Here is a 13,295-nt window from a genome sequence, read left to right on the forward strand (position 1 = left end):
ACACCATACACAACTCACTGGTAAGACAACCCCTGAACATGGATGGTTGTTTCACAGCCTCTTTCAGCTGTCCCAGGCAGCACACCATACACAACTCACTGGTAAGACAACCCCTGAACATGGATGGTTGTTTCACAGCCTCTTTCAGCTGTCCCAGGCAGCACACCATACACAACTCACTGGTAAGACAACCCCTGAACATGGATGGTTGTTTCACAGCCTCTTTCAGCTGTCCCAGGCAGCACACCATACACAACTCACTGGTAAGACAACCCCTGAACATGGATGGTTGTTTCACAGCCTCTTCTCTCCACTTTGAGTTATTCCAAACTGTATCTTTTTGTCCCAAATGTCTCCCTGTACCCTATTCCCATAGGGCCCTGGTTGGAAGTAGTGCACTATAAAGGAAATAGGATACGGTCTGTTGTTTTCTGCTGTAATATAATATTTGTGTGCTTCTCCCTCCGGGCCACTAGGAGGAGCAGCTGGAGCCACGGGGTCCAGACTCTTGTCCCTGTGTGTGGGCTCTACAGAGCTCTCCTCTGGTCCCCATGGGCTTCCTGTCCCCTCTGACCCTACTGGGGAGGAACTTGGACATGTTTCAGGTAAAGCCTAACCTCTGACCCCTAACCTTTCCTGTCCCCTCTGACCCTACTGGGCATGTTTCAGGTAAAGCCTAACCTCTGTCCCCTAACCTTTCCTGTCCCCTCTGACCCTACTGGGCAGGAACCTGAACATGTTTCAGGTAAAGCCTAATCTCTGACCCCTGACCTTTCCTGACCCTACTGGGCAGGAACCTGAACATGTTTCAGGTAAAGCCTAACCTCTGACCCCTAACCTTTCCTGACCCTACTGGGGAGGAACCTGAACATGTTTCAGGTAAAGCCTAACCTCTGACCCCTAACCTTTCCTGTCCCCTCTGACCCTACTGGGGAGGAACTTGGACATGTTTCAGTTAAAGCCTAACCTCTGACCCCTAACATTTCCTGTCCCCTCTGACCCTACTGGGGAGGAACTTGGGCATGTTTCAGGTGATTGGACTCAGTAGTGTCCTAGAAATGCAGTATAGATAATGATTACAAACATATGCACAGTTAATTTAAATCCTTTGTCCTTTAATAAAAATCAAATAATCATGTTTACGTTGATGCTTCATCTTGTTTGATTTGACAAATAACATTTGATTTGATTTGATTTGTTGTCAGGGTGAGGAGCAGTATGTGTGTGTCGTGGTTGTGGAAGGGGAGGAGCTTAAACTGAACGCCACCCTGGAGAAAGATCCGGAAAACATGACGTACAACTTCACCTGCTCTGCCCACAAGGTATTCACAAACCCCATAGACACACCTTCACCTGCTCTGCCCACAAGGTATTCACAATCCCCATAGACACACCTTCACCTGCTCTGCCCACAAGGTATTCACAATCCCCATAGACACACCTTCACCTGCTCTGCCCACAAGGTATTCACAAACCCCATAGACACAACTACACCTGCTCTGCCCACAAGGTATTCACAAACCCCATAGACACACCTTCACCTGCTCTGCCCACAAGGTATTCACAAACCCCATAGACACAACTACACCTGCTCTGCCCACAAGGTATTCACAAACCCCATAGACACACCTTCACCTGCTCTGCCCACAAGGTATTCACAAACCCCATAGACACAACTACACCTGCTCTGCCCACAAGGTATTCACAAACCCCATAGACACATTTTCACCTGCTCTATCCACAAGGTATTCACAAACCCCGTAGACACACCTGCTCTGCCCACAAGGTATTCACAAACCCCATAGACACACCTTCACCTGCTCTGCCCACAAGGTATTCACAAACCCCATAGACACACCTTCACCTGCTCTGCCCACAAGGTATTCACAAACCCCATAGACACACCTTCACCTGCTCTGCCCACAAGGTATTCACAAACCCCATAGACACACCTTCACCTGCTCTGCCCACAAGGTATTCACAAACCCCATAGACACACCTTCACCTGCTCTGCCCACAAGGTATTCACAAACCCCATAGACACACCTTCATCTGCTCTGCCCACAAGGTATTCACAAACCCCATAGACACACCTACATCTGCTCTGCCCACAAGGTATTCACAAACCCCATAGACACACCTTCACCTGCTCTGCCCACAAGGTATTCACAAACCCCATAGACACACCTTCACCTGCTCTGCCCACAAGGTATTCACAAACCCCATAGACACACCTTCACCTGCTCTGCCCACAAGGTATTCACAAACCCCATAGACACACCTTCACCTGCTCTGCCCACAAGGTATTCACAAACCCCATAGACACACCTACATCTGCTCTGCCCACAAGGTATTCACAAACCCCATAGACACACCTTCACCTGCTCTGCCCACAAGGTATTCACAAACCCCATAGACACACCTTCACCTGCTCTGCCCACAAGGTATTCACAAACCCCATAGACACACCTTCACCTGCTCTGCCCACAAGGTATTCACAAACCCCATAGACACACCTTCACCTGCTCTGCCCACAAGGTATTCACAAACCCCATAGACACACCTACATCTGCTCTGCCCACAAGGTATTCACAAACCCCATAGACACACCTTCACCTGCTCTGCCCACAAGGTATTCACAAACCCCATAGACACACCTACACCTGCTCTGCCCACAAGGTATTCACAAACCCCATAGACACACCTACACCTGCTCTGCCCACAAGGTATTCACAAACCCCATAGATACACACTCACCAATACATTTAAACTAAAAAGCGTTTCAATCAAAGACATTAAGATCCATGTACACAACAAACAAAATATCTACCGGTTTCTTTATATGCACACGGTATTATTGTGCCTTACTGAGGTGACAGTCATAACTATAATGAGTGCTCCTCTCTTCCTCTCCTCTCCCCTCTCTCTTCCTCTCTCCCCTCCTCTCATCTTCTCTTCCTCTCTCCTCTCTCCCCTCCTCTCTCCTCTCTTCCTCTCTTCCTCTCTCCTCTCTTCCTCTCTTCCTCTCTTCCTCTCTCCCCTCCTCTCTTCCTCTCTCCTCTCTTCCTCTCTCCTCTCTTCTTCTCTTCCTCTCTCCTCTCCTCTCTCCCCTCCTCCTCCTCTCTCCCCTCCTCCTCTCTTCCTCTCTTCTCTTCTCTTCCTCTCTCCCCTCCTCTCTTCCTCTTTCCTCTTTTCCTCTCTCCCCTCCTCTCGTCCTCTTTCCTCTCTTCCTCTCTCCCCTCCTCTCTTCCTCTCTCCCCTCCTCTTCCTCTCTCCTCTCTCCTCTCCGTTCTCTTCTGCTCTCTCCCCTCCTCTCCTCTCTCCCCTCCTCCTCCAGTTCCAGTACCCAGTAAAACAGTTGGAATATTCAGCTCCCATCTATCTACAGAGAGGCTCCCATCACATCGACTCTGCACCCAATCTCAGACGTAAGTCTTCTGTATTCAGTATATTCACTTCTGTCGTCCTGCTTTGCCCTGGGTTAAGGTTAGGGGTTAAGGTTAGGGGTTAAGGTTAGGGTAAGGGGTTAAGGTTAGGGTAAGGGGTTAAGGTTAGGGTAAGGGGTTAAGGTAAGGGGTTAAGGTAAGGGGTTAAGGTTAGGGTTAGGGGTTAGGGTTAGGGGTTAGGGTTAGGGGTTAAGGTTAGGGGTTAAGGTTAGGGGTTAGGGTTATGGGTTAGGGGTTAAGGTTAGGGGTTAGGGTAAGGGGTTAAGGTTAGGGGTTAAGGTTAGGGTTATGGGTTAAGGTTAGGGGTTAAGGTTAGGGGTTAAGGATAGGGGTTAAGGATAGGGTTAGGGTTTAAGTTTAGGGTTAGGGCTTAAGGTTAGGGGTTACCGTTAAGGTTAGGTGTTTAGGTTAGGGGTTAAGGTTAGCGTTATGGGTTAAGGTTAGGGTTTAAGGTCAGGGTTAGGGGTCAAGGTTAATGTTAGGGTTAGGGGTTAAGGTTAGGGGTTAAGGTTAAGGTTAGAGGTTAAGGTTAGAGGTTAAGGTTAGGGGTTAAGGTTAGGGTTATGGGTTAAGGTTAGGGGTTAAGGTTAGGGGTTAAGGTTAGGGTTATGGGTTAAGGTTAGGGGTTAAGGTTAGGGGTTAAGGTTAGGGGTTAGGGTTAAGGTTAGGGGTTAGGGTTATGGGTTAAGGTTAGGGGTTAAGGTTAGGGGTTAAGGTTAGGGTTGTGGGTTAAGGTTAGGGGTTAAGGTTAGGGGTTAAGGTTAGGGTTAGGGGTTAAGGTTAGGGGTTAGGGTTAAGGTTAAGGTTAGGGGTTAGGGTTATGGGTTAAGGTTAGGGGTTAAGGTTAGGGGTTAAGGTTAGGGGTTAAGGTTAAGGTTAGGGGTTAGGGTTAGGGGTTAAGGTTAGGGGTTAAGGTTAGAGTTAGGGGTTATGGTTAGGGTTAGGGGTTAAGGTTAGGCTTAAGGGTTAAGGTTAGGGGTTAAGGTTAGGGTTATGGGTTAAGGTTAGGGGTTAAGGTTAGGGTTAGGGGTTATAGTTAGGGGTTAAGGTTAGGGGTTAGGGGTTAAGGTTAGGGGTTAAGGTTAGGTTAGGGGTTAAGGTTAGGGATTAAGGTTAGGGGTTAAGGTTAGGGGTTAAGGTTAGGGGTTAGGGGTTAAGGTTAGGGGTTAAGGTTAGGTTTAGGGGTTAAGGTTTGGGTTAGGGGTTACGGTTAGGGTTAAGGTTAGGGTTAGGGAGTAAGGTTAGGGGTTAAGGTTAGTGGTTAAGGTTAGGTTAGGTTATGGGTTAAGGTTAGTGGTTAAGGTTAGGGTTAAGGTTAGGTTAGGTTATGGGTTAAGGTTAGAAGTTAAGGTTAGGGGTTAAGGTTAGGGGTTAGGGTTAGGGGTTAAGGTTAGGGGTTAAGGTTAGGGTTATGGGTTAAGGTTAGGGGTTATAGTTAGGGGTTAGGGGTTAAGGTTAGGGGTTAAGGTTAGGCTTAAGGGTTAAGGTTTGGGTTAGGGGTTAAGGTTAGTTAAGGTTAGGCTTAAGGGTTAAGGTTAGGGGTTAAGGTTAGGGGTTAAGGTTAGGGGTTAAGGTTAGGGTTAAGGTTAGGGGTTAAGGTTAGGGTTAAGGTTAGGGTTAAGGTTAGGGGTTAAGGTTAGGGCTTAAGGTTAGGGCACAGTCTCACAGTGCAGCTATATGACCTATTGTGTTGTCTCACAGTGCAGCTATATGACTGTTCAGTGGGCCAGTCTGACTGTAGCCAGTGCAGAGCGGTGTCGTCAGAGTACGGCTGTGTCTGGTGTGGAGGAGAGTCACCTGGCTGTGTTTACCACCTGTCCTGTACCAGCTCACCTGGGCCCGCCGACGCCTGCCCTCCGCCTCAGATCATACAGGTAGGTTACATACACACCTGGGCCCGCCGACACCTGCCCTCCGCCTCAGATCATACAGGTAGGTTACATACACACCTGGGCCCGCCGACACCTGCCCTCCGCCTCAGATCATACAGGTAGGTTACATACACACCTGGGCCCGCCGACACCTGCCCTCCGCCTCAGATCATACAGGTAGGTTACATACACACCTGGGCCCGCCGACACCTGCCCTCCGCCTCAGATCATACAGGTAGGTTACATACACACCTGGGCCCGCCGACACCTGCCCTCCGCCTCAGATCATACAGGTAGGTTACATACACACCTGGGCCCGCCGACACCTGCCCTCCGCCTCAGATCATACAGGTAGGTTACATACACACAGCAGCTTTTCCATTAGGGACTGACCCCTAGGAAATGTGGCGCTGAACAACTGACCTGCAAGAGTTTAAATTATCGGACATTTGATGAATGTACTGGACCAAATGTGTTCTAGAATGTACTGGACCAAATGTGTTCTAGAATGTACTGGACCAAATGTGTTCTAGAATGTACTGGACCAAATGTGTTCTAGAATGTACTGGATCAATGTAAACCCCTCTCTGTCTCTGTCAGATCAATGTAAACCCCTCTCTGTCTCTGTCAGATCAATTTAAACCCCTCTCTGTCCCTGTCAGATCAATTTAAACCCCTCTCTGTCCCTGTCAGATCAATTTAAACCCCTCTCTGTCCCTATCAGATCAATTTAAACCCCTCTCTGTCTCTGTCCCTGTCAGATCAATTTAAACCCCTCTCTGTCCCTGTCAGATCAATTTAAACCCCTCTCTGTCTCTGTCAGATCAATTTAAACCCCTCTCTGTCCCTGTCAGATCAATTTAAACCCCTCTCTGTCCCTGTCAGATCAATTTAAACCCCTCTCTGTCCCTATCAGATCCATTTAAACCCCTCTCTGTCCCTGTCAGATCAATTTAAACCCCTCTGTCCCTGTCAGATCAATTTAAACCCCTCTCTGTCTCTGTCCCTGTCAGATCCATTTAAACCCCTCTCTGCCCCTGTCAGATCAATTTAAACCCCTCTCTGTCCCTGTCAGATCAATTTAAACCCCTCTGTCCCTGTCAGATCAATGTAAACCCCTCTCTGTCTCTGTCAGATCAATGTAAACCCCTCTCTGTCTCTGTCAGATCAATTTAAACCGCTCTCTGTCCCTGTCAGATCAATTTAAACCCCTCTCTGTCCCTGTCAGATCAATTTAAACCCCTCTCTGTCCCTGTCAGATCAATTTAAACCCCTCTCTGTCCCTATCAGATCAATTTAAACCCCTCTCTGTCCCTGTCAGATCAATTTAAACCCCTCTCTGTCCCTATCAGATCCATTTAAACCCCTCTCTGTCCCTGTCAGATCAATTTAAACCCCTCTCTGTCCTTGTCAGATCAATTTAAACCCCTCTCTGTCTCTGTCCCTGTCAGATCCATTTAAACCCCTCTCTGCCCCTGTCAGATCAATTTAAACCCCTCTCTGTCCCTGTCAGATCAATTTAAACCCCTCTGTCCCTGTCAGATCAATTTAAACCCCTCTCTGTCTCTGTCCCTGTCAGATCCATTTAAACCCCTCTCTGTCCCTGTCCCTGTCAGATCAATGTAAACCCCTCTCTGCCCCTGTCAGATCAATTTAAACCCCTCTCTGTCTCTGTCAGATCAATTTAAACCCCTCTCTGTCCCTATCAGATCAATGTAAACCCCTCTCTGCCCGTGTCAGATCAATTTAAACCCCTCTCTGTCCCTATCAGATCAATGTAAACCCCTCTCTGTCTCTGTCCCTGTCAGATCAATGTAAACCCCTCTCTGTCCCTATCAGATCAATTTAAACCCCTCTCTGTCTATGTCCCTGTCAGATCAATGTAAACCCCTCTCTGTCTCTGTCCCTATCAGATCAATGTAAACCCCTCTCTGTCCCTATCAGATCAATTTAAACCCCTCTCTGTCTATGTCCCTGTCAGATCAATGTAAACCCCTCTCTGTCTCTGTCCCTATCAGATCAATTTAAACCCCTCTCTGTCCCTGTCAGATCAATTTAAACCCCTCTCTGTCCCTATCAGATCAATGTAAACCCCTCTCTGTCCCTATCAGATCAATTTAAACCCCTCTCTGTCTATGTCCCTGTCAGATCAATTTAAACCCCCCTCTGTCCCTGTCCCTATCAGATCAATGTAAACCCCTCCCTGTCCCTATCAGATCAATGTAAACCCCTCCCTGTCCCTGTCAGATCAATTTAAACCCCTCTCTGTCCCTGTCCCTATCAGATCAATGTAAACCCCTCTCTGTCCCTATCAGATCAATGTAAACCCCTCTCTGTCCCTGTCAGATCAATTTAAACCCCTCTCTGTCCCTATCAGATCAATGTAAACCCCTCTCTGTATCTGTCCCTATCAGATCAATTTAAACCCCTCTCTGCCCCTGTCCCTATCAGATCAATTTAAACCCCTCTCTGTCCTGTCCCTATCAGATCAATGTAAACCCCTCCCTGTCCCTATCAGATCAATTTAAACCCATCTCTGTCCCTGTCCCTATCAGATCAATGTAAACCCCTCTCTGTCCCTATCAGATCAATGTAAACCCCTCTCTGTCCCTGTCCCTGTCAGATCAATTTAAACCCCTCTCTGTCTCTGTCAGATCAATGTAAACCCCTCTCTGTCCCTATCAGATCAATTTAAACCCCTCTCTGTCCCTGTCCCTATCAGATCAATGTAAACCCCTCTCTGTCCCTATCAGATCAATGTAAACCCCTCTCTGTCCCTGTCCCTGTCAGATCAATTTAAACCCCTCTCTGTCTCTGTCAGATCAATGTAAACCCCTCTCTGTCCCTATCAGATCCAGCCAGTGAGTGGTCCGGTGGAAGGGGGTGTGCTGTTGACCATCCATGGGTCTAACCTGGGGATGCAGTACCAGGACATCCAGGGAGGGGTGACCGTAGCTGGGGTCAGCTGTCTGCCTCAGCCCCATGGATACCTCATCTCTACCAGGTAATAACCCAAGAGGGCAGGATTGTCTAACGCAGGGGTGTCAAACTCATTCCACGGAGGGCCTAGTGTCTGCAGGTTTTTGGTTTTTCCTTTCAATAAAAGCCCTAGACAACCAGGTGTGGGGAGTTCCTAACTAATTAGTGATGTTAATTCATCAATCAAGTATAAGGGAGGAGCGAAAACCCGCAGACACTCGGCCCCCCGTGGAATGAGTTTGAAACCTGTGGTGTAACGTTTTCCTGCCGACGGCACTTAGCACCTCTGAACAGAGTGTCCGCAGTCCATCTCCATTTGTGTATCACACAGCGAAGACCTTGAAGTCGTCACCCACTCCAGTCTTGTTGAAATATCCAAACCAGAAGGTGGCATTTTGTGGGCATTGCATGTCCCTGTTTGTTCCTTTATGATCAGAGCTCTCCAACCCTGTCTCTGGAACGCCGCCATCCTGTAGGTTTTCGCTCCAACCCTGTCTCTGGAACGCCGCCATCCTGTAGGTTTTCGCTCCAACCCTGTTCCTGGAGCGCCGCCATCCTGTAGGTTTTCGCTCCAACCCTGTTCCTGGAGCGCCGCCATCCTGTAGGTTTTCGCTCCAACCCTGTTCCTGGAGCGCCGCCATCCTGTAGGTTTTCGCTCCAACCCTGTTCCTGGAGCGCCGCCATCCTGTAGGTTTTCGCTCCAACCCTGTTCCTGGAGCGCCGCCATCCTGTAGGTTTTCGCTCCAACCCTGTTCCTGGAGCGCCGCCATCCTGTAGGTTTTCGCTCCAACCCTGTTCCTGGAACGCCGCCATCCTGTAGGTTTTCGCTCCAACCCTGTTCCTGGAGGGCTACCATCCTGTAGGTTTTCGCTCCAACCCTGTCTCTGGAACGCCGCCATCCTGTAGGTTTTCGCTCCAACCCTGTTCCTGGAGGGCCGCCATCCTGTAGGTTTTCGCTCCAACCCTGTCTCTGGAACGCCGCCATCCTGTAGGTTTTCGCTCCAACCCTGTTTCTGGAGCGCCGCCATCCTGTAGGTTTTCGCTCCAACCCTGTTCCTGGAGGGCCGCCATCCTGTAGGTTTTCGCTCCAACCCTGTTCCTGGAGGGCTACCATCCTGTAGGTTTTCGCTCCAACCCTGTTCCTGGAGGGCTACCATCCTGTAGGTTTTCGCTCCAACCCTGTTCCTGGAACGCCGCCATCCTGTAGGTTTTCGCTCCAACCCTGTTCCTGGAGCGCCGCCATCCTGTAGGTTTTCGCTCCAACCCTGTTCCTGGAGGGCCACCATCCTGTAGGTTTTCGCTCCAACCCTGTCTCTGGAACGCCGCCATCCTGTAGGTTTTCGCTCCAACCCTAATCTAGTGCACCTGATTCTAATAATTAGCTGGTTGAAAAGCTGAATCTACAACTGGGAGAGAAACGAAAACTTACAGGAGGGTAGCTCTCCAGGAACAGGGTTGGAGAGCCCTGGTCTAGATAGCCAATGTTAGCTAGCTAGCTGCGCTAATTCTGCTATTGTTGTAGAAATCCCTAGTTGATACTAGCCAGATAACCACAGCTAGATAATTAGCTAGCAAGATGACAAAGAAACAATGCATACAGCCCATAGATATATTTTAGTTTGCTGGCTAAATGTTAGCTAAATTGTTAGCATGATTGGCTATCTAGCTAGCTTTTGTGCTACATTGATTCTTCCTTTAATAGTTGCGAGCTTACGCCGCGGGACTTAGAGGTCATTTGTGGTTTAGTACGTTACCCTGCGTCACTGCTTCATTACTCCAGACCACCACAAGGGGTAGGTAGAGCACTCATTATGCTTTTGGATCCTACTGTGTCTCTAACTGACAATGAATGGGCGACCTAAACCTAAATAGAAACTGATAAATGTGCATGACTTCAGTATTACTTACTAAAACTGTTGTTACGCTAAGGTTTTCATTCTTTTATTTTGTTAGGATTATTAGGTCTTACTGTAGTACTGTAGGCCACTCTCGACCGGTCACGTTGTACAGCGCCTGAGTGGCGCAACGGTCTAAGACACTGCAAGTTGTGCAAGTTGTGTTGCTACAGATGCTGGTTCAATACCCGTGTCGGCCTGGGAGACCTATGAGACTGAAGGTTTTTGGTTTTTCTCCCTCTAAAAACAGAAATAAATAATTCTAAATAACAAACTGGCTTTATTTACAAATGAGTCACCCCATGTTCAAGAAGGGCTTTTTTCTCGCTCGTTTTACGTTCTTTGAAAACAAAATCATCTCCAAAATATTTAAGGGGCATTGCACTAATGATGGCGCTGACTAGGGAAACGTTCCCGCTGTGCTGTTCTCAGTGCCAGTCTGCACGTTCAAACTAAAACAATGTCACTAATAATGGCATCGCTATGCTTTCGTTAATAAAATAATTATAAAAATACTATTTCAAAATGCCAATGTTTATTTAGTTATGGATCCATAACGAATTACTATGGGAATAAATATCACTGAACTACATAAATATCCTCCAATCCTCTATATGTAATTATTGGCGGAGAGTCACGTCATATTTTCGATATACTGTAGGCCTACCGTAGGTGACATGAGTCTCACTAGTGTTGAGTGAATGTGCTGTTAAAAGTGGTTGTAGGTCTTATTTATTTAAAGAGCGTATTGAAGTTAGAAGCAAAAGCATATAACTACATCGTTATGACGACATCATCGTCTTAGCGGCCCAGGAGGGAAAATACAAGTTCATTTTGTTTGCACCGTTTCACTCTGCTCTGAGGCAAGCATGGGGACTGGTCTTGATCAATCAATGAGATTTTTTACCACTGAATCTCTGTTTGGGTATTGGTTAGACTAGAATTAGAAAATTAGGGTGTTGAAATGTTATGTGTGTAACCTTTATTTAACTAGGCAAGTCAGGTAAGAACAAATTCTTATTTACAAGGACAGCCACCTCCTTCCTCCCAGTCGGGAAATTGAACCCCGGTCTCACGCAGGACACTGGATTCTTTAGCTAAATAGCCATGTACTCCTGACCATGAGTGTTGTACAGAGCCATATTTTACGTTCCATCCTAACGGAAACCCAGAGATTTTTTAATTTTCCTTGGAATAGAAACAGGATAGTGTGTGTAGTGTACTTTAAGTGTGTGTGTGTGTGTGTGTTCCAGGATAGTGTGTGTGCTCCAGCCCAGTAAACAGGAGACAGAGGGGCCAGTCATCGTTACCGTGGGAGACTCAGAACCAGGACAGTCACTGCAGACATTCACCTACCAGGTAACACACACACACACACACACACGCACACACGCACACACGCACACACACACACACACACACACACACACACACACACTTTGAACCTGAATTATTCATTGACTGTGTTTGACCAGGATGAGGCCGAACTTCTGTTCAGGGCAGATAGTGTGGCCCATTTCATTCATTCTGTGTTATTGTGTGTCTATAGGACCCCCAGTTGACTGGTATAGTCCCTGATAAGGGCCCTGTATCAGGAGGGACCAGCCTGACTGTCCAGGGGACTCAACTACTAACGGGACAGAGGAAGGATCTGACTGCATACGTAGGACTACAACCCTGCTACATGTAAATACATCTACTATAACTGCTTTCTCTCTCTCTGTCTCTGTCTCTGTCTCTCTATCTGTCTCTTTCTGTCTCTGTCTCCCTCTGTCTCTCTGTTTGTCTCTCTGTCTCTCTCTTTCTCTCTCTCTCTGTCTCTCTTTGTCTCTCTGTCTCTCTGTCTCTCTGTATGTCTCTCTCTCTTTCTGTCGCTCTCTGTCTCTCTCTGTCTCTCTTTCTCTGTCTCTCTGTCTCTCTGTCTCTCTCTTCCTCCTCCTCATCCTCCTCCTCCTCGCAGGTGTCGTGTCTTTGGCGTCATTAAAAGTGAAGTCTGTTATCTTATCAAATCAATTATCTGTAATTATTATTACGTGATTGAAATGCTAATCTTTTGCACATGAACTCATTCGGGAATAATTGCAATCAATATGTATATTTACGCCCAGGTGTTGTTGTCTTCTCTGTTGGAATCCGGTCCGTCTGCTGGAGAGTTCATCTGAGTCTCTCTCTCTTTCTGTTTCCCTGAAGATCAGAGTATTTCATGGTTAGAATGGATACTTTAGAGTACCATCCAGAAATGCTCTCATAGAATAGATGTTTCGGCGGTTGTCGCGGTTTTCGCATTCCAGATTTACATAATTTCTAGCTGCAGACTAGTAATTAGTATCCAAGATTTGCTCTTATTCTGTCGGGATCGATAGTCTCAGAGTTGAACCATTTCCAGCCGCGTAGCCAATGGTCCACGTGGTTTGGTTAGGAGTTCAATAACTATTCGCAATCACAGCTCACGCTGAGGGTTTGCTTAATTCTTGGTACTCAAACCTGTGCCACCTCAGCTTACACCGAGGTACGGGTGTTCTGAAGAGGATTTCCTCAGGAGGGGGTTTTATTCGTAACAATAGAAACAGCAGTTCTATGACGCCTGATCATGTCTGTGCTCACGGGGGCGTGGCCAATGACTTAGTTAAACTTTAAAGGGAATACAATTCTCTCACATTAACGGTTTAACATAGCATTACATCATTTCACAAATAGTTTCATCTTTACTCATTCATTTTATACAATAATTAGATGCAAACCTCATAACGGAGGCACGTGTATAAACAAAGTTAGGGTAATGTGGCTGTATTGTCTTTCGTGAGGTCACAAACATGAAACAAAATGGACCGGATCGTAGCTGGTTTCTCCACCGACACAAAACATGGATATTGTTCAGTTCTCAAGTTCTGTGATGTAGAAGAAGTTCCTTTGTTCTACTGTGAAACTCTCTCTCTCTATACTGCATGGCCGGGGGGAGAGAGTCTCCTACAGGAATTTACAACCTGAGATAACAGAACCTGGGTGTAGGAGAGAGAGAGGGGGGGAAGCCACGATCTATACCAAGAAAGGGCCACGTCATGATTAGCCCCAGTAACAGGATTAGCCCCAGTAACAGGATTAGC

At 47.3% G+C, this 13,295-nt stretch overlaps 1 protein-coding gene across 1 annotated transcript in view; it reads left to right on the forward strand.

The window, feature by feature from the left end:
• plxnb3 (plexin B3) overlaps positions 1-13,295 on the forward strand; it is a 285,828-nt gene that overhangs the window by 184,211 nt on the left and 88,322 nt on the right. Inside the window, exons 12-18 of the mRNA XM_055891079.1 lie at positions 477-605; positions 1,206-1,322; positions 3,338-3,428; positions 5,148-5,320; positions 8,170-8,321; positions 11,445-11,550; positions 11,741-11,877. Coding sequence (XP_055747054.1) covers positions 477-605; positions 1,206-1,322; positions 3,338-3,428; positions 5,148-5,320; positions 8,170-8,321; positions 11,445-11,550; positions 11,741-11,877 — 905 coding nt within the window. The remainder of the gene's footprint in view (positions 1-476; positions 606-1,205; positions 1,323-3,337; positions 3,429-5,147; positions 5,321-8,169; positions 8,322-11,444; positions 11,551-11,740; positions 11,878-13,295) is intronic.

Source organism: Salvelinus fontinalis, chromosome 31 (genome assembly GCF_029448725.1).
Source record: "Salvelinus fontinalis isolate EN_2023a chromosome 31, ASM2944872v1, whole genome shotgun sequence".
In the NCBI taxonomy this organism is placed as follows: domain Eukaryota; kingdom Metazoa; phylum Chordata; class Actinopteri; order Salmoniformes; family Salmonidae; genus Salvelinus; species Salvelinus fontinalis.